Source organism: Gossypium arboreum, chromosome 13 (assembly GCF_025698485.1).
Source record: "Gossypium arboreum isolate Shixiya-1 chromosome 13, ASM2569848v2, whole genome shotgun sequence".
Lineage (NCBI taxonomy): Eukaryota > Viridiplantae > Streptophyta > Magnoliopsida > Malvales > Malvaceae > Gossypium > Gossypium arboreum.
The window spans coordinates 105,272,409-105,294,033 of NC_069082.1; the positions used below are offsets into that span (position 1 = coordinate 105,272,409).

Sequence of the window (21,625 nt, forward strand, 5' to 3'; positions counted from 1 at the left end):
AAAAATATTTTGAGGACGACATGCTTTTCAAATGCATAGTTGGATTGACTACAATTCTCAAATAATTAATCCAATAATGGCCAAAATGAATTCATCATAATTCAATTTGTAATAATTTCACCCACGGGATTGCAGGTATTCTAATCCCTCAATCATTTGTAGCAAACTCCTATACTGATCTCCCATGACACACTTAATATTTAAGTCACGATCTTTTCTTGTTTTTTGTGGGGTAAAATTTATGGACAATGTACTTCTCCTTTAATTTCAATAATTCTACGATGCTCTCTCAACTGGTGTCTTCCTTCCAACACGCATGTTTCCCCAACTTTAAACAGAGTAATGAACCAAATGAATTACATAAACACCTTCGTAGACCAGTTCTCTTCTGACCGTACCTACTAAATGTGAGAGTGTGTGCATGGACTTACCTACAAGTGCAGATACATATATCATTTATGTACATGATGATCTAAATCATGTAGGGTGAGATAGTGATCATGCATACAAAGAGTAGCTTAACACCCTAACCATCAACCTCTCTTTTCTTTGGCTTCAAAATCCCACCTTTACAAAAAGCCAATGTACTTAAAAACTACATGATATATTAGGAAACCACAATCACTTGAATCTCATAAAATGACCAACAGAAGTTTACAATTCAATATTGAAAATTTATTGTTCTTTTATTAATAATATCCTTTCAACCAAGTAACAAAAAAATATCAACATCAAGAAATAGAAACTCATTAAACAAGAAAGCATGAAGAAGCTTCACATCAAGATCTCATTGCACCGAATAATTGAGATTTTATCAGTACCTTCAAGTTGGATAGATTAGGTTGTTACGCTTTCGGTTCTCCAAAATCAATGACAGACCTATACCTATATCCTATACACCAACAGCACCTTACTTGCTATTCCTGTCGTAAGATCCTGCTTCCGCTCACAAATATCTATTTTCACCAGTAGTCACAACAAGAACATTGGCCACCACTAAAATGGTGGAACCGGTAAGGATCCCTTAAAATAATTTTTCTCATTATTATTCCACTGACAAACTTGTAAACAGAATGACAATCACCACAAACACGAAGGTTCTTGAAAACTTTAATAGTTGAACCATTTGGAGTATTAATTAATCCAAATGCAAGGGCAAGTCTCTCACTGTGGTTCCAAAGATTATGCTCCTTTTGTTCTTCATCCGTATCTTGCAAAGCAAAGCTAGTGTCAGTAACATAACCTGCTTCTTTAATCAACTTTCTAAGCTCTCCCAACTTTGCATATATTTCACTGGTCTGAGGATGCGTTTGGTCCCCCATTCCAAACAAAACCACCTGGTCCCTCAACTTCACCCAACTGCACGCAGGTTTCTTCTTTATGTTATATGACCCCATTTGTCTCCTTACATCCTCTGCGGCATCCCATTTTCCAGTAGTTGCACAAATATTAGAATATAGAACATAAGCTGAATCATCTGATGGATCTAATTTAAAAAGATGCTCTGCAGCTTTCTTCCCAAGTTCCAAATTGCCATGGCTTTTACATGAAGCCAACAAGGTCCGCCAGACAAGGGCATCAGGTGGGACAGGCATTTCGTTGATAAAAGTTTCAGCCTCAATAAGCCTTCCTGATCGTCCAAGAAGATCAATTATACATACACAATGCTTTATTCCTGGTGGGACATTAAACTCTTTGCTCATTGCAGCATAATATGCAAGACCTTCATCCACCAGGCCCCCGTGACTGCAAGCAGAAAGAAGAGAGACAAAGGTAACATGGTCAGGCTTCAGCCCCATTTCTAGCATTTCATTGAAAGTTTCTCTCGCCTTCTGGAAATAGCCATGTCTGGCAAAAGCTGATATCAGTATGTTCCATGATAATCGTGATCTATTGAGTGGTTGGGGAAGTATTCTTAACATGTCATCCATTTCTGCACATTTTCCATACATATCCATTGCAGCATTCGTAACAAAAGGATCCAAGTCAAGTCCATGTTTGACTGCCAAACAGTGGAGTTGTTGGCCTTCCTCCAAAACAGCCAACTTAGCTGCAGCAGCAAGACCTTCAGAGAAGCTAAATTGATCTAAATCTATACCAGCATTTTTCATCTTTACAATACATTTTAAGACCTCTTCCTCAAGACCATGATGAGCATTTGCAGCAATAATTGCATTCCATGAGATTGTGTTCTTATTGAGCAATCCATCAAAGATGCATTCGCTTGATTGGAGATCACCACACTTGGCATACATTGTGATAAGAGAATTCTGCACATAACTATTTGATTCAAATCCTATTAAGACAATATGTGCATGAATGGGCAACCCATGTTTCAATAAGTCATCAGGGGTCAAGCAAGCACCCAGAACATTTGACAATGTAATGTAGTCTGCTTTTATACCTTCTTCTCTCATCAACTGAAAGGCTTTTACTGCTTCATCAGGTTCTTCATTCTCTGCAAGGCCACCAATGAGAGCATTCCAAGTTACTTGATTTCGCTTTGGCATCATCTGGAAAACCTTTTTTGCTTCAACCATCGTACCAGACTTTGCATACATTGTAACAGATGCATTTCCAACAGCCAAGTTCTCATGCAGACCTGAAAGAATTACAAGAGCATGCACAATCTTTCCTTCAGCAATAAACTCAGAGTTTGAGCAAGCTGCCAATGCACTCATAAAAGTCACATAGTTAATTGCTTTTTTCATTTGAAGCATTTCGTTCAATAATTTTAAGACATCCAGGCTCCTCCCACCTCTAACATAGCAGGTCATCATGGAATTCCAAGAAATTAAATCCCTCTCTGGCATTTCTTTAAAGACAAATTCTGCATCATCCAACCTTCCACCCTCAGAATACATACCTAAAAGCGAATTGCATGTACAAACATTTGAATCCAGTCCCAACTTAATGACTAGATTGTGAATTCCTTTTCCCCATTTTAAATTATCCACAGAGCTGCAGATCGAAAGCAGAGTTGCAAGAGTAGTAGAATTTATTTTCTTATGAACATGACGCATCAAATGAAAGAACCTCATTGATTCTCCAAAAAGTCCATTCTGAACATGTGCAGAAATTATTGAGTTCCAAGAGATTGTGTCACGTTCATCCATGTGACTAAAAACATAATAGGCCTCTTTTAGACTCCCTAAACTACCAAGCATATTTATAAGAGAGTTAGCAACAGATACTTTAGTTTCAAAACCAGATTTTACAGCATGAGCAAGAACTTTAAGACCCAATAATTCATCTTCAAGCGAAGAACAAGCAGCTATCACAGTCGCAAATGTGTTCTCATTACAACTAATCTCCTCTTTCCTCATTTCCTGATATAAATACATAACATTCTCGAAATCTCCATTATCTAAATATCCAAACATTAATGAAGTCCAAGAAACTACATTCCTCTCAGGCATCTCCTCAAAGATCCTTTGAGCATCAAAAACTCTCTTGTAAGCTCCATAAAAATGCAATAAACAGCTTCCCACAAACACATCATATAACAAACCAACTTTAATAGCAAAACCATGAACTTGAATTCCTTCACCGAACATACAACCCGACCTATCACAAGCAGCTATCAAGCTTGAAACAAGAAACCCAGAAGGCCTAACACTAAAATTCTGCGTTTCACGAAACAAAAGCATCACGTCCCCATATAAACCAACGCGAACAAGCCCCGACATCATAGTGTTCCAAGAAGCAGCATTTCTAACAGACAAACTATCGAACAGGTAACGAGCGCAATCAACAAGAGCAAACCTTGAGTACATGTAAATCAAAGTATTTGTCAGAAATAAGCTTAAAGGGATTAAGCCCTTGATGCAAAGTGCATGTAAGGCTTTGCCAGTGGTTTCATGGGGGATTTGAGAGAAACCCTTTCGGTAGAAACAAGAGATATCGGGGTTAGGGTGGTTTGAGAGGGAAACGGTGGAATAGTTTCCGGGTTTTTCGTCGTCGTCTTCTTTTTCTGGGCATCGAATAGAGGAGATGGAATGAAATTGGTTCAGGGTTCGGGAAGGAAGGTTATGTAAAGCAGTGTGGAGCAATGGGAGTTTGGATTTGAGAAGGTTTCTGCAGTAAATAGCCAGCTCTGGTTATTGGCGTTCGTTAATGAACAAAAGCGGAGAAACAAAGGTCAAATTCGCTGGCTTGGACTTGGAGGCTAGAGGCTTTGAACTTCAGTTTATTAATACATTTGATTAAATGGGAAGATTATTATAGTAAGAATTTAGGAATGTCAATTGATTTAATTTCATTGAAGTTGAGCTCAGTCCAATCCAAGAACTGGATTTGAAATTAGAGCAAGTCAATTTGAACATTGCCCAAGTATATTTTAGAGCAAAGCCCGAAGATTGATAAAAGAGCTAAGCAATGGGGGTTAAAATAATTTCTTTGCCATATTTTCTTTGCCATACTCAGTTTCCATGGAAGAACTATGAGCAAAACAACAAATATATTTCTATTGCTGCAAATGTACACTGCAAGTTACAACATCTATCCATGGAAGAACTATGATAAATCAAGTTACATTTGACTAACTGGGTTTGAAATTGCAGCAAGTCAATTTGAACATCGCCCAAGTATATTTTAGAGCAAAGCCCGAAGATTGATAAAGAGCTAAGCAATGTGGGTTAAAATAATTTCTTTGCCATACTCAGTTTCCATGGAAGAACTATGAGCAAAACAACAAATATATTTCTATTGCTGCAAATGCACACTGCAAGTTACAACATCTATCCATACTAATACTGCGAATCAGTACATATAAAAGGAGTGCAAACAAGAAAAAAGAAAGTAGGGATCAAGCTGCTGAAGGTTCTCTCTCCCTTCCTACTGTTTGATTTTCCAGTTATGTGCAGTCCGTGGCCCACTTGCAATGCCTTCATAGTATTGAGATCCGAGTTTCTGGTTATTCCAGTCTTTAACAAAGTCTGCAAATAATTCCCGAGCAGACTCGGATGAAAGATCAGAGAAAAACACACGTTTCTCTTCTTTCAGCCATGTAGCAAATTCATTATTCTTTGAAAAATAGTCATCATTGGATAGCTCTTGGAACCCATGTTTCTGCAGGAATAGAGAAAAGAACATCAGAAAATTATAAATTTCATGGAAAACCTCATTTTAAATGTTATTCCCACACAACTACCACCAACTTCATAGGCAGGAAAATGATATATAAGCAAAAGTGTGTCCAGTTGTCATTCTAAGATTTCGGAAAGTTGAACTTAACACTGTATGGTTTCATATTTAATAGCCTTTCCCCATGCATCCAATATATAAGAGTGGAAAAGTTAGATGAAAATCTTAACCACAAGTTGATAATTTATTGCTTTTTGTGAATTATTAAAGGTATGTGTTGGATAATTATAGCATTCTTGTACAACAAGTTAAACCATATAAACACTTAAGACCAATGTAATGTAGATGCAAAGTGTGTTAAATGAAACATAACAAAGCAAAATACAGACTGCATTATAGAGCTATCTCAATAAATAAAATACTGTAGACAGGACTGCAATTCACCTCTGCCTTCCTTAGGAAAATATGCTTTTCTATTTACTGGGGAAGGTATGAACTTAAAACATACATGACAAAACAGTAGTAATAAGACATCTAGTCTCTGAGCTGATTTTGAAGTATCCTTAAGTCATATAGCAGCCCAACCTGAATTCCTTCTACTTACAGTTCCTAGAAACTGTGTTTTTAGTATTCCTCAAGAGCGGTTCATCAGAGTTCTCAATGCTTTAACAGAGAATTATAGCCCTTGTTTCGAAAAACCGAACACAAGAAGGCCTCCCCACCCCCCCCAAAAAAAAAAAAAAAAATTAACTATGAACTATTACACCAATATGGCCAAATTATACAGATTGCATTCTGCTTCCAATTTCACATCATGTCCCTTAAGAAGTAACTTAATTCTTTGGTGCAACAGTTAAAGGAAACTATGACTTACAATCTTATAAATGTCAAGGTTGACTTCTACAAAGCAGAACAAGAGGACTCACCGAGTGGCGGTCACCTTTATGATGTTTACTTTTGTGCTTTTCCTTCAACTTTTTCTCTGAGTCAAGCAAATAAATCAACTTGTCATAGCTAATTTGCAAAATGCAGAACACAAGCAATGCTGAAATTGCAGTTTTTAGTATGATCCCAAAGAATTGACATTAAGAAATTCAACAAACAGAACATATCAGCCTTTAGATGTTAATAAAGAGATGTAGTTGGATATTCAATACAATTCTCAGACAATAAATTTATCAGAATTTTATAACTTAATATGCAACTATAATATTTATTCAAGTAAAACTCTCCTTCAAATTCAGTCACTGGAATAATATTACAATGGTGGTCTCTCATAGTCAACTTACACTTCAAGTCATTAATCTAACAAAAGGTTAACATCTAGTTCACTAATCATATGTTATTCAACTTTTAGCATGAGCAAAGACCAAAAAGCATGTAAACATGATGCAGGTGAGAAGATCAACCTAAGCCATCTAAAGGGCTAATATAGTTATTACATCAACAACTTCCAGAATGAAGTTTTAAGAAGCGATATTGGCGACTGACCGTAGCGTGTACTTGCCAGTGTATCACTATTTCAATCGGATTAGAAATTTTACAAATGCCATAGGATAACTACCACTCTCATTACAAATAGTCCCCATAAATCCTACGATCATAAAGGCATAAAATTGAACCAAACGACATATCAAGTAAAAACAGCTGCTAGAGCTAATTAAAGCAGCCATATAAACATCTCCATTCACAATTGAATACATATTGTCCCTTCAACTTCCCCCTCCTAAGTATGCCTTCACTGTTCTTAAAATTGTAAAATTTTAAGTTAACAAATGAATATAACCCAATTCTTCCAACTTTTGACTCCTAAACACAATGCCCAACAAAGATTCAATAAATTAAAAACAAAATAGAAAGGAGAAATAATATTGAACTTATAAACTTAAAATTAAAACCTTTATGAGAAGAGTGCTTGTGAGATTTCTGATCTTTCCTTTTTTCTTTCTTATCATTCTTCTTCCTGCTTTTCCTCTCCTCTTCCTCTTCTTCGCCTCTCCTTTGCCTTTTATCCCTTCCTTCATCTGTATTTTTACAGCAAACCAAGTATAACCAGACCAAAAAGTTTAAAAAACAAAAAATTTCATCAAGCTAATTTAATTTTGAATCAATCTTACTTGAAACTCTAAGCAGTTCTAATTAGGGTTCTAACGTTTTTGTCCAATTTTTTAAAATCAAAAATAGAAAAAAATGAATTATTGTTGAGAAATAGAAAATTGAAGTCGACCTTCAGAACCAGAAGAAGAAAATTTTGATCGTTTCTTGCTTCTCATTTCCTTCCTATCGCTTCCCATTTCTCTTCAGATTTTTTTTCCCTTCTTTCTTTCTGTTCTACACATGCCAATAGAAATTTTAAAACTTTCATAATGACTAAAATACCCTTGTGCCATAATGATAATTTCATAATAAATCTTTGTACGATCAAATCCTATGTCTCTCCAATAATAAACTTTTGATTAAGATGTGCCACGCATCAATTCCATTTCAATTCAATTGAAAATTATTAAAATTTATTTTATAGGTCAATAAAAATTTACATATAAGACATTTGAACTAAAAAATTATAAACATCTAACCATCAATTTTAGCATTTTAACCAAAACATCATTTAATTGATATATAAATATAAACATTTTAATAAGTATTTGTCATTATTTGTCACATAAACCTTTTTCACACATCATTTGAACTTGAGACAATGATGTTGGATTGTACTAATTAAGGACTATGATTGTGTGATTGATTTTAATCAAGAGAAAGCTAACAATGTTGTTAATGCTTTTAGTGGGAAGTATTTGATTGATTTGAGTGTTGTGTTTTCATGTTTGGAGTTGGGTAGAAATGATAGTATTTTAGTTGAACTTTAAGTGAAGCTGACTTGGATTGAGATGTTTCGGAATAAGCAATTGATTAATGAAAAAATGTTAGTGTTATACTTAAAAACGATAAGAATTGGGTTATCCATGTAAAATCTGTGTGTTCTTATTTTTCTTTCTTATTGCTTTGCGATCATTTTTATTGCTTATCGGGAAAAACCATGGGCAGAGAATGAGAAATTCACTAATGTTGAAAAACCAATAATACAAGAGAAGTTCGACTACTCCTATTTTAAAGGTTAAACAACCTTGTTATAATTAATGTCTAATAGAATAATTATAGTCCTATAAGAATTCAATTTGTGCGGCATGATTCAACCTTCGATCCTTCGCCCCTACAGATCCCCTTATTTTGTCTATTTATTTTTTCTTTAACAAGTGACGAGATTCGAATCACTCAACTCTAACAGTTAGCAAAAAGAAAACAGATTGAGCAAGATGGTCCAAGTGATATTGATATTGATATTGATATTGATATTGATATTGATAAATGTTTGCATTTCCATGGTAGGATTTGTGTCTGAAAGATGAGGAGTTGAAGCATATGATTCTCCGTGAAGCTCATAGTGGTTTCTTTCCGCTACATCTAGGTGGTAACAAGATTTGAGGAGTTTGTATTGGCAACCTAGTATGAAGAAGGATGTTATTGAGTTCATTGTCAAATGTTTGATTTGTTAACATGCCAAAGCAGAACATCAGGTTTTTTCTAGTCTACTTAGTTTATTTATATTCTTAAATGGAAGTGGGAGCATGTTACTATAGATGTTGTTGTTAAATTGTCACTTTCTCCGATAAAGAGAGATGTTATATGGATAATCGTGGATCGTTTGATGAAATATACTCATTTCTTGTTAGCTCGTACGAATTTCTCTTTGGAGATGCTTATGGAGTTATATGTTGCTGAGATTGTTACATTGCATAGTATGCCAGTTTTGATGATTTTTTATCGAGATCCTCACTTTACTTCATGATTCTGAAAGAAGCTGCATGAAACATTTAGGACACGATTGAGTTTCACTACTATTTTTTATCCTCAATTGGATCATCGATGCGAGAGAGTTATTCAAGTGTTGAAGGACATGTTGCATGCCTACTTTACGAATTTCAAGGATAGTTAGGAAAAGTATTTCTCATTTATGGACTTTGTGTGTAACGATAATTTCAGGTCGAGAATTTACATGGCTTCTTATTAGCTTTATATAGATTGTAAATGTCGTACATCTTTGTGTTGGTTTGAGCTTGATGAAAAGATAATGAAATTTGGTTAAGGAATTTGAAAAAGGTGTGTTTGGTTCATAAGACATTGAAAGATGATAAACCATAATTTATGTAACATCTCGAAATAGGGCCTAAATAGAATAGTGGTTGCGAAACCACAAATCGGAAATAGAAAAGTTTATTTCGATTAATTTTTATGATTTACCGAGTGATTAGATGCATGTGTTAGAGTATTGATAAGAAATTTTATAGATTGCATGTTTAATTTGCCTATTAGGGCTTATTTGCAGAAGTTGCTGTAATAGCCCGATTTAGGGCCTAAATGGTACGATGGTTTTAGAACCACGAATTCGAAGTCAAAAAATTTATTCCAATTAATTTTTAAGGTTTATTTATTGATTAAAATATTGTGTAAAAATATCGTTAAGTAATTTTACGGATAAAGTGCTTAATTGGACTTTTAGGACTAAATTGCAAAAGTTGCAAAATATCAATGGGGGTTTAAAGAGGAGGACCTTAAATAGCAATTAGACCATTATATTTTGTTTGGACAAAAATGGGCATGAATAGGACAAAATTTTAAAGAAAGGCCTTAAGGGCATTTTAGTCATTTGGTAATTAAAAGAAATAAAATTGGAAAATAAAGCCAAAATTGACTCATCTTTTTCATGGAGGCCGAAATTAGCATCAGGGAAGCCATGGCTAGGGTTTTCAAGCTTTCCAAGCTCAATAGTAAGTCCGTTCTAGCCCCGTTTTTCAAGTTCTTTACGATTTTGGAATCCCAGTAACTTGATTAAGCTTATTCTAGCAATAATTTAAGCTAGGGTTCATATTTGGAAAAATACCCATAGGTGAAATGTGTTTATTTTGATGTTTTATGGTAGAATATGAAGGCTTAAATTATGTTAAATAACTTTTGCTAAGCGGTTTTAAGCAAAAATGAATAAAACGGCTTAATTGGTAAAAGTTGTTATTGTTCATAACTATGTGTTAGAGTGAGAATTTGATGTTGTCATAGAAGGAAAAAATGATCAGCATGTCATAAAACATAAGAATAAGGACGAAGTTTAATTCCCGAGCCTAGGGGCAAAAGTGTAAATATGCAAAAAGTTTAGGGGCAAAATTGTAATTTTTCCAAAGTTTGAGTTAAGGACTGTTTTGAATAGTAAATTAATTAAATAAGTAAAATATGATGTTTTAGATCCTGAAAAATGAGATTTGAATCTAGAATGGGAGAAAAATCGAAAATCGAGAAAGTTGGTAAAATGGCCGTTTTAGTATCGAGGTAAGTTCATATGTATAATAAGCATTAATTCATGCATGTTTCAATGTAAAATTGATATATTTACTATGATTGCCGAGGTGTTGAAAGTAAGTATAATTATGATGATTTAAATGTTCAATATTAATTCGACATGGAAATGAGAAAGTATGTAAGTTTGTATGTAAATAATACATTATCTTTATTATGTTTTTGTATTTCAGCATATTTTATGTATTGTAGCTGATTTTTGAATCATAATTGACTATTGGAAGTATGGAATCAAGTATTAGAAAGAGAGAGAAATCCCGGTTGAACCTTCGGAAAGATTAGATGATACAGATGGTATGTAGCTAGGTCACATGTATGGTGCTGAGTGCACATCATGTGTACAAGAGAGCTACGAGACATTATGATGTAGCTAGGTCGCATGCGTGGTTCCAGGTGAAGGACACCATGTAGACAAGAGAGCTACGAGATAAACTGGCTAGGTCACATGGGTGGTATTAAGTATTCACCATGTGTACAAGAGAGCCAAAATTATGTGTACAATCGAGCTAGGTCACATGAGTGGTGCTAAGTGAAGGCCACTATGTGTACAAGAGAGCTTCGATTTTAAAGGTGGGCTGTGTGCGATACCATCGCATAGCTGTTATTATTCCGAAGCGTTCAACTGGGAAATTGATTAAATGAAATTGTGTATGACTTTGTGATGATAAGTGTAAGTATAGTGTGTAACTTATGAGCAATATGCTCGATATGTGATTGGAAATTGGAAAGATTGTTATGGGAAAGTGATGAATACAATTGAAGTGTGAAAGATTAAAATTGACAATAAAACTGTTATAGATAGTTGCAATGACGTGAATCTAAAAATTTACCAAAAATAGTAGAAATTGAATCAGAGATTGAATGAGATATAAAATTAGAGATTAATGAGTCTATTTTTATATAACAAAAACAGAGCAAGCAAAGGAATTCTATATTATGAGATATTTGAGTTTTTGAGAGACTGGTTCAAAATGACTACGTGATCCCCTGTTTTGACTTGGAAAAATCATTAAAAACTGTAAAAAAATAATTAGTGGATATAATTTATATGCTTGAAATCCTTAATTAGTCTAGTTTCATATGAAATAAATGAGAACATCCTTTGAATTCTGTACAAGGAGAAAATTGATTCGTAGTGAAGAGTGATCAGAACAGTTGAGCAGTGAAACAGGGGTAACTTCAATGAATAAACTGTACTAATTGGATAGACAAAAAATTCTGAAAATTTTATGGTAATAATATATGTGAATCTAGTTTCAAGGAAAATTAACAGTTTGTAATTTGGAGTTCTGTAGCTCCAGAAATAAATAATTTAGTTGCTGGTACCATGCTAGACAGCTTATTTTGAAACTGTTTATGATTGTAATAGTGAAGGTATGTGTGTTTGTGATGGTAATATTCCGGGAACATATTGTGAATTTGTTTAAAGTATGATAATGTATTGTTTATTAATATTTACATACTTACTTACTAAGCTATAATGCTTACTCCCTTCCTTTCCTTTTTCCTATAGTGTAGCAGATGTTAGCCTGAGTTGAAGTCGCTGGAAATCACACTATCAAACTATTGATCAATATATAAAGGTTTTAAAGTATTTAAGTCTTTGGAATGTATGGAGACTCGTTTAATTGTTATTAAGTTGCTAGGAATTGGCTTAAAATACTGACCTATGTTATTTGAAGGTCTTTATTGTATAAAGTCATTTAATATAGAAGTCTTGATTATGTTATTAATTAAATAATGCAATTTATGAAGGTGCATGCTTGCCTATGTGTGTGGTTGAATTAAAGCATGATATGGGCCTTGTAAGCTCTTTTTAAGGGACAGCTTGAATGTGTTTGAAAAAGTTTTAAATTAGAGTGAAATTATGAATCAGTTTTTATACGATGATTAGTGATTAAGTCCAGTAATGCCTCGTACCCTGTTCCGGCGTCGAACACGGGTAAGGGGTGTTACAATTTATACATATTTTTATCTCATGCTTAGCACATTTATGTATGATTTCTCCTTAGATTTGGTGAATTCGATGCTCCTAATCCTTTAATTTCATGTTTTATACTTAGGTGAGTATAAGAGAATAAAAAGAGCAAGAAACGGGCCGAAAAGGAGAAAATGAACCAACATGAGAAATCAACACGGCTTGGACTTCCTTACACGGGTAGTCCACACGGCCGTGTCCATTTGGCAGAATCGAAGCACGACTTACATGGGTAGACCACACGCCCGTGCCTATTTAACAGCTTTAACCACGGTCTGAAGCAATCGTACTAGAAAGGGGGACGCAGAGTAGGAGGTAAGGAATTACTCAAGGAAAGCCAATTGGTCCATCTCAGAAGCTGGATTCATCATCAAGACTGAAGATCTCCCTTTAATTTCCTTCAGGAGTTTTGGGTTTTCTTTATGTTTTGCTATCTTTACTCTTTTGAGATGTTTTTTTTTTCATAATTATAAACTAAACCCCCTAAATACCTAAGGGGAATGAAACCTAAGACGGATCTTGTTATTATTATCTGAATTGTATGATAAATATTTGACTTGTTCTTAATTATGTGTTTTTAATTCTTGTTTTAGTATTCCAGGATATTGATTCAAGTTAATGCGTTTATTCAGAGGAGCAAAAGTCCTTGTCTAAGAGTAAATTTGTCGTAATTAAGCGGAGTTGATTGCACGCCTAGAGATAGGGTAACAAGATTTTGTTGGATTAGGGTGAAACCTAATAAGGGAGTCCATAGATCGAGTTAATGCAATACTAGGGTGTTAATTAGAAAGAGATTTCAATTAATTAACCTAGGGTTAGACGTTATTAGTCTCGAGAGAGATAATAATATAACATAGGGATTTCTACGAATCAAGTCAAATGAATAAATCGTCTGATTCAGAGTCAAATAACAAGTGAAGTCTAGGTGGATTTTTCCTTGGGTATTGTCTTAATCAATCGAGTTTCCCTAAAAGCTTTTCCCCAATTTTCTCTCTGTGCACACTTAGTTTAATTAATTAGTTTAGATAAACAAATTCCTTTAATTTTAGGCTAGATAATAAAAAGAAAGTAATTATTAGCACTCTTGGTTCCTTTAGGTTCGACAATCCGGTCTTGCTAAAACTATACTACTGTTCGATAGGTACACTTGCCTTCATCGTGATAATAGTTAGTTTCAAGAGCTATTAATTATAAATTTTGAAAACCTTTCACGAATATCATGTATCAAGTTTTTGGCGTCGTTACCGGGGAACTAAGATATTAGGAACATTCGATTTTTATTACTTTAGCCATATTTACTTTTAGTGCAATCTATTTTTAGTTTAATTTCACTTTTCTAACTTTTATTTTCTTCTGACGGGTTTTTCTAGTTTATGACCAGAAGAAACCCATCAGGACCATTACTTTTCGATAGTAAGATCTATTGCACAATTTGCAGAAACAGAAGAGAAATAAGGCAAAGCTTAAGATACACATAGGAAGAGCAAGAGGACGATACTCACACCATAACCGATGAGATGGCTGAAAACCAGAAAAATCCGCTACCTCCTATGATTGCTGCTAATCAGAATCCTGCTCCGCGTACTATGTGTGATTATGTTAAACCTTCTTTATCAGGAACTGAATCCAGCATAGTTAGTGTTGTTGTTGCTGCAAATAATTTTGAACTGAAACCTAACACAATTCAAATGATACAATAATTTGTTCTGTTTGATGATTTGCAGGACGAGGATCCCAATGCTTACTTGGCAAATTTTCTGGAGTTTTGCGATACATTTAAAATCAATGGCGTTTCTGATGATGCCATTCATCTTCGTTTATTTCCCTTTTCATTGAGGAACAAAGTTAAGCAGTGGTTGAACTCGTTACCACGAGGGTCAATCACTATTTTGGAACAAATGGCCGAAAAGTTTTTATTAAAATATTTTTTGCCAGCTAAAACGGCTAAATTACGTAATGATATCTCTTCTTTTGTGTAGATGGATTTAGAAACACTCTGCGATGCATGGGAGAGAACAAGGACCTTTTGAGAAGATGCCCTCACCATGGGTTACCACTCTGGCTACAGGTTCAAACATTTCACAATAGCTTGAATCTTTCGACTAGACAGATGATTGACGCAGCTGCTGGTGGAACTATCAATAATAAGACACCTGAGGATGCTTATGAATTTATAGAAGAGATGTAATTGAATAATTATCAGTGGCAGGTCACGAGGACAAAGCCAACGAAAATAGCCAGTGTTTTTAACGTCGATTCGGTCACCATGCTCTCTAATCAGGTAGAACTTTTGAATAGAAAAATTGATGGTTTTCTTGGTTCTTCACAGGTTCACTCAGTAATGCAGTACAAAGCAAGTGGAGGTGTATCAAGCAATTCAGAATACCCACCCTATGGCTACAACATGGAGAACGAGCAGTTAAATTACATGGGTAATAATCCTCAATCTCAAAATAATCCTTATAGTAACACTTACAATGCAGGTTGGAGGAACCACCCAAATTTCTCATGGGGAGGCCAAGGGAATTAGAGACCACCACCTCCAGGCTTCTAACAATCACCCTACCAACAAGAGAAAAAGCCAAACCTTGAGAAGATGCTAACAATATTCATCTCAGTGTCAGAAACTCATTTTCAGAATACCAAGACAGCACTTAAGAATCAACAAGCGTCAATCCAAGGGCTCGAAACTCAGATAGGATAGCTCGCCAAATTAATATCTGAACGACCACAAGATAGCTTGCCGAGTAACACTGAATCTAACCCAAGGGAACAGCTCAATGCAATTACCATCCAAGACAAGGAAGGGTTAGTGGAACCTGAACTAGAACCAAGACAAAGAATCGTGGTAAGTTAAAGCAAAGGTGAGGTAGACTACAGTTAACAAACACTTATAAGTAAATAGTACAAACCTTGTGTGCCATTCCCCAATGCGATAAGGAAAGACTGCACAGACGAATAATTCGGTAAATTCCTTAAATTATTAAAGAAATTACATATTAATTTACCGTTTATTGAAGCTCTTTCGCAGATGCCAAACGCAGTCAAATTCTTAAAGGAGCTTTTAACAAATAAACGGAAATTGGATGAGGCATCGCATGTGGAGCTAAATACGGTTTGCTCAACCATACTACAGAATAAGCAGGCTAACAAATTAAAGATCTAGGAAGTTTTATGATTTCTTATTTAATTGGTAGCTTAGATGTTAACAATGCTTTGGCTAATTTAGGGGCTAGTATCAATGTCATGCGTTACAAAATGTTTAAGCAACTAGGTATTGGAAAACCCAAACAAACTAGGATGAGTCTTCAATTAGCCGATAAAACAATCAAATTTCCTAGGGGTATTATTGAAGATGTACTCGTTAAAATTGAAAAATTTATATTCCCAGTTGATTTCGTTGTTCTAGACATAAAGGAGGATTAACGTGCCTTTAATTTTAGGGAAGCCCTTTTTAGCAACTACTAGAACGATAATTGATGTTGGTACAGGTGAACTCACACTTCGTGTGGGCGATGAAACAATCACTCTTCAAGCTCGTAATTTGAGTAACACCTCAAAAATCGAGGGTGATTGCATAAATTATACTACTATTATTGATCATGTAGTGAAACCCTCTGTGCAGAAAATAGGTTCGAAGAGTGCACATGAGCCGTGTTCAAGCAACAACAAAAGACCTATCTATAAAGAACAAAGGCTACAGTTAAGGAACTAGATGAATGGTGGACACATAAACCAAAACCACGCCTTGACAAGCTCAATATTCCACCAAATCAACTTAAGGTTAGAGACAAAGTACTACTGGATGCAGCAGATCCTCGTATTGCCACTTCTGAATCTAATGAAGAAATTCCTCTCACGGTACTCAATATTTTTCTATACGGTACAGTTGAGGTAATTCATCCTAAATTCAGCACTTTCAAGGTAAATCATACTCGTCTAAAACCTTATTTTCATAAAATTGATAGTAGGGATGAGGAGTGTAAACTCCTCGAACCACCATGACTATGCGAGATAGAAGTAAGTCGAGTTTAGACTATAAATAAGCGCTTCTCTGGAGGTAACCCGAGCTCTAAGAGTATTGATTTCTTTAAAATTTTAGTTTTTAACATCTAATCACTAACTGAGTCCTTGAAACACATGTTTTCTAATCCACACGGCCAGGCACACGGGTGTGCCTTAGGCTGTGCTCACGCCACGGGAGGAGACATGGTCGTGCGATACGACTGTGTGAAAACAGGGCAAAATTTTTCCCAACACGAGATGCGATAAGTTACCATGGCCGTGCGACGTGGCCGTGGGCGAGCTTGTTAAAACAACACGAGTATGAGACACGCCCGTATCTTGAAATCGTAGTTGAAAGTGCACGCCCCTGCCCACCGACTGTGGTCGAGCCTGTCAAAACAGCACGGGCGTGTGCCTTCATTCATGGGCGTAGGATTAGAGAATGAAGAATGACACGACCGTGCAACATGGCTGTGTACACCAATGTGCCCAATTTCAAAAACCACGAAACGCACGGGCTGAAATAAGGGCACACGGGCATGCACCACGGCCGTGTGCCCCAATTTCTTTATAAACACCTATTATTTTTATTTTTTATTTTTATCTTTATTTATATGTTAAAATTACTTTTTATTTTCCTTTAATACTATTTTTATTTTATCTTGAGATTTTATAATTTTTATTCGGTTATTTCTTTACGAGTAATTATGTTTCTTTATATTTCCTAGGAGAAGTTCCTGATTCTATCACAGTTATAAAGAGCTTCAAAGCTGGAAAAGGTTATCCACGACTGTCATGTCCTGCCCGACTACCACGATAACTTCTTCGCTGGACACTGTGGTTGTGGAACCAACCTCTACCACCACCGGAGTATCCTCCTTCAATCTCATCATTGCCTTGGCCGATTATTCTCCATAACTCCAAATCAAGGAGTTCATTCATCATTCAAGAAGTTTCAATTCTCTCCCTATCTTATGATCTTATATCAATACCGTTGTAAATCTAACTTTGTACATTGAGGGCAATGTACATCTTAAGTGTGGGGGGTCTTTTAAATCATTATAAAAAAAATCCCTGAATTTGGTCTTATTCTCATTTGATCTTCTCATATCATTATTAGACTGAATTTTGATCTTCTCATATGATTTTCTATTAATATGTCTTGAATTAAAACATATGCATTTATGTATTGACTATTCAAACTTTAAGAAATTAGAGAATCAAGAATGATAAAGTTGATTTTTGAGAATTAAAAATTTTTATGTTGTTTCCCCAAGTTTAGGTATTATCTTAAGTTAAAATTCACAGGTTTAAACATCAAAAAGCCATAATTTTTGTGAGATCTTGAACCTGTAGAGCATCTATTATTTCTTTCATGCTCACTTTTATTGTTGCTTTGAGTGCGTCAATATTGAATTGTCATTCTAGAACTTGCTTGATTATGCATGTCAAGACCACACCATTTGATTTGATATGTCGAGAAGATAAATGCACTTAGGTTTAACCCACTCACTTTATAAAAGCCTACCTTCACAATTAACCCTTAGTGAACCCCCTTGAGCCTAACAACCCAATCATTTATTTTCTCTCAACATTAACCCTTAACCCATTATTGTTGAAATCCTCTAAATTAATTTGATCCCTATTTTTGTCAAGATTTGATTTGAATAAATTGCTTAGCTATGTTTTATTTTTATAGATTGCCTATATTATTTGACTTGTTTTAAAAAAAAAATACATACATATATATTAGTAGTTATTCATTGTTTTTTGAGTTTAAGTGTTAATTGAAGCTCACTTGTATTCAATTAATGATTAGTTATTTTTCTAGTTAGGTAATTTTTCAATTCAATCTCGATTCTAACCTTTTCTTTCAGCTTGTGACCACACCCCCTAACCAAAGCCACGTTACAACCCTCTAAAGACCTTTTGATTAACATATCATCTCAATATATAATAGTGGAGATTTAATTTTCATGCAAGCCTATAGTAATAACGTTTCATATTGACTAATAAGTGCTTCATTTATTTTCCTTAAACACCTCGAGTGATTTGAGTGAACCTTTAGTGAGGATGTTAAATTTTGTGATATTTTGAATCAAAGGTAATCACTTAAATGAGGGGATACACCTATGCTTTTGTGATAAAATGCTCAACTTGGAATGTTTGAAACTTTAATGTTCTTCTAGTTGAATTCTCAATGTATGAATACTTATGGTTTATTTTGAGATATTATCGGTAGGGATTATAAGTTGAGAAGAGTTTTTTTTGATTGTGAGTTGAGGATTTTGCTTGAGGACAAGCAAACGTTTAAGTGTAGGGGCATTTGATAAACCGTAATTTATACATATTTTTATCCCATGCTTAGCACATTTATGGATGATTTCTCCTTATATTTGGTGAATTCGATGCTCCTAATCCTTTAATTTCATGTTTTATACTTAGGTGAGCATAAGAGAATAAAAAGAATGAGAAACGGGCCGAAAACGGAGAAAATGGACCAACATGAGAAATCAACACGGTCTGAACTTTCTCACACGGGTAGTCCACACGGCTGTGTCCATTTGGCAGAATCAAAGCACGACTTACACGGGTAGACCACACGCCCGTGTCTATTTAACAGCCTGGACCACAGTCTGAAGCAATCGCACACGGAAGTGTGACACGGATATGTCCCTGTCAAGCCCAAGTATAGTCCTATTCGGAAAAGGCCACTTTTGAGGGCTCTTAGGCATTCTAAAGCCTATTTAAACACTTGAGGAGGCACTAGAAAAGGGGATGCGGAGTAGGAGGCAAGGAATTACTCAAGAAAAGTCGATTGATCCATCTCAGAAGCCGGATTCATCATCAAGACTGAAGATTTCCCTTCAATTTCCTTCAGGAGTTTTGGGTTTTCTTTATGTTTTGTTATTTTCACTCTTTTGAGATGTTTTCTTTCATAATTATGAACTAAACCCCCTAAATACCTAAGGGGAGTGAAACCTAAGATGGATCTTGTTATTATTATCTGAACTGTACGATAAATATTTGACTTGTTCTTAATTATGTGTTCTTAATTCTTGTTTTAATATTCTAGGATATTGATTCAAGTTAATGCGCTTATTCAGAGGAGCAAAAGTCCCTGTCTAAGAGTAAATTTTTCGTAATCAAGCGGAGTTGATTGCACGCCTAGAGATAGGGTGACAAGATTTTGCTGGATTAGGGTGAAACCTAATAAGGGAGTCCATAGATCGAGTTAATGCAACACTAGAGTGTTAATTAGAAAGAGATTTCAATAAATTAACCTAGGGTTAGACGTTATTAGTCTCGAGAGAGATGATAATATAACTTAGGGATTTCTATGAATCAAGTCAAATGAATAAATCATCTGATTCAGAGTCAAATAATAAGTGAATCCTAGGTGGATTTTTCCTTGGGTATTGTCTTAATCAATCGAGTTTTCACAAAAACTTTTCCCTAATTTTCTCTCTGTGCACCCTTAGTTTAATTAATTAGTTTAGATAAACAAATTCCCTTAATTTTTAGGCTAGATAATAAAAAGAAAGTAATTGCTAGTACTCTTGGTTCCTTTCGGTTCGAAAATCTGGTCTTGCTAAAACTATACTACTGTTCAATAGGTACACTTGCCTTCATCGTGATAATAGTTAGTTTCAAGAGCGATTAATTATAAATTTTTAAAACCTGTCACGAATATCACGTATCAAAGGAAGTGTTGAATACCAGAAGTTGTATGTAGACTTTATGTAACGCACTGAATAATTTATTCATATTTCTGTAAATATCTTACACAAATGTGTATCTGCTTCAGTGGTTAAATGTTTTGGGGGTGTATATAAGGTTTTGGGTTCAAGTCCCAGAATTATTAATTTTGTTATTTTTTATCTAAGCCTTACTTTTGTTCGGTGGACTTATATTTAATTGCCTGTCAATTCATATTAGAATGAGCTTGCTGGTTTGAGTGGTAAGGGTGTTGGTGTTGGTGTGGTGGAGGTCTTGTGTTCGAATTCTTACGTTAGCGAGGGTGTTATATTTTTGCTCTGTTATCTGATAGAATTTTGGTGGAGTTGGGATTCTGAGAAGTGGTTATTGGTGGGATAGTGGGGAAGAATTTGAGGGATTCTTGATAATTACCTGATTTTCTTTTCTTTTTCTAAATTTTCTTTCTCTTCCAAAAATTCCCAAAGAACTCTTACGTTAATTTTCTGCCTAATCTCTATCACTTTCTTCTCCCTCCTTCCTTTCTGGCGATTCTGCTTCTCGTTTTTTGACTGTTGTCGTGATCCCGCATTTTGATATTTAGGTGTTTTTGGTGCGTGTGGTAAATGTGGTTAATTTTTTTGGTTTGTAAATCGTTGGTTGATGGGGCTTATTTTTGTATGGTTTAGAAGAAGTTCAAGAGGCTGGTTGCTGTTAATCGACACTCTAGTTGTGCAAAATCATCATTGTTGTTCGAAGGTAAGGGTTTTGGTAATTGTAAGGGTTGTCTATCTCGTTGTAGTTCGGGTTAGTCTTGTTTGAAACGACTAATTTAGTGATATGTTGGACAATGATAGGTGTTGGTGGTCTCGGGAGTGATTTTTTGACGAAAACGAATCAGGTGTGTACTTGAAACGCAGGAAATGAAGTTTCAACAAAAGCCAAAAAACTGCACTGTCAACGCTACACGGACGTGTGGTCGCCCATGTGGATGGCGGTGTGCGAGACATAACTGTGTGATCGATGAAGGCTTGGCCGTACGCAAGATATAACCGTGTGGGCCACACGGGCTAGGCCAAGTTGAGTGTGTGGGTCATACAGACGTGTGGGCCCACATGGACATTTCACATAAGCGTGTGAATTTTGGGCTAGGCCGTGTAGACCATAAGGCCAAGGCCAATTTGCCTGTGTGGCCCGCATAGGCATATGGGCCTATAATTCTGAAATTTTCTCAAGGTCATGCGGGTCGCTCCGATCGACTGTGGGCCTACTGTAGGGTCAGTAAGGGTTATTAAACCCTAATTTGTATGCTATGATACTCTGATAGATTGATCTGAGTAGGATACTTAATATATGCCTTACTGTACTACTATACGTATATCTGTTTTCTGTATATAAGCATGTTGCGCATATGTAATTTGTTATATCTGTATCTAATTTCTGTAACTGTTATTG

General features: G+C 35.3%; 1 protein-coding gene and 1 non-coding gene across 2 annotated transcripts; both read right to left on the reverse strand.

Annotated features, from left to right (window-relative positions):
* Positions 1-653: 653 nt before the first annotated feature.
* LOC108464111 (putative pentatricopeptide repeat-containing protein At1g68930) lies at positions 654-7,464 on the reverse strand. The gene is given in 5 exon segments (XM_017764209.2): positions 654-4,043; positions 4,771-5,070; positions 6,012-6,067; positions 6,984-7,109; positions 7,313-7,464. Coding segments are annotated over 5 exon segments (3,630 nt in total). The 5' UTR covers positions 7,380-7,464; the 3' UTR covers positions 654-962.
* Positions 7,465-14,415: 6,951 nt separating this feature from the next.
* LOC128287135 (small nucleolar RNA R71) lies at positions 14,416-14,521 on the reverse strand. The gene has a single exon (XR_008277832.1). It is a non-coding gene; the product is annotated as a small nucleolar RNA R71 (small nucleolar RNA).
* Positions 14,522-21,625: the final 7,104 nt, after the last annotated feature.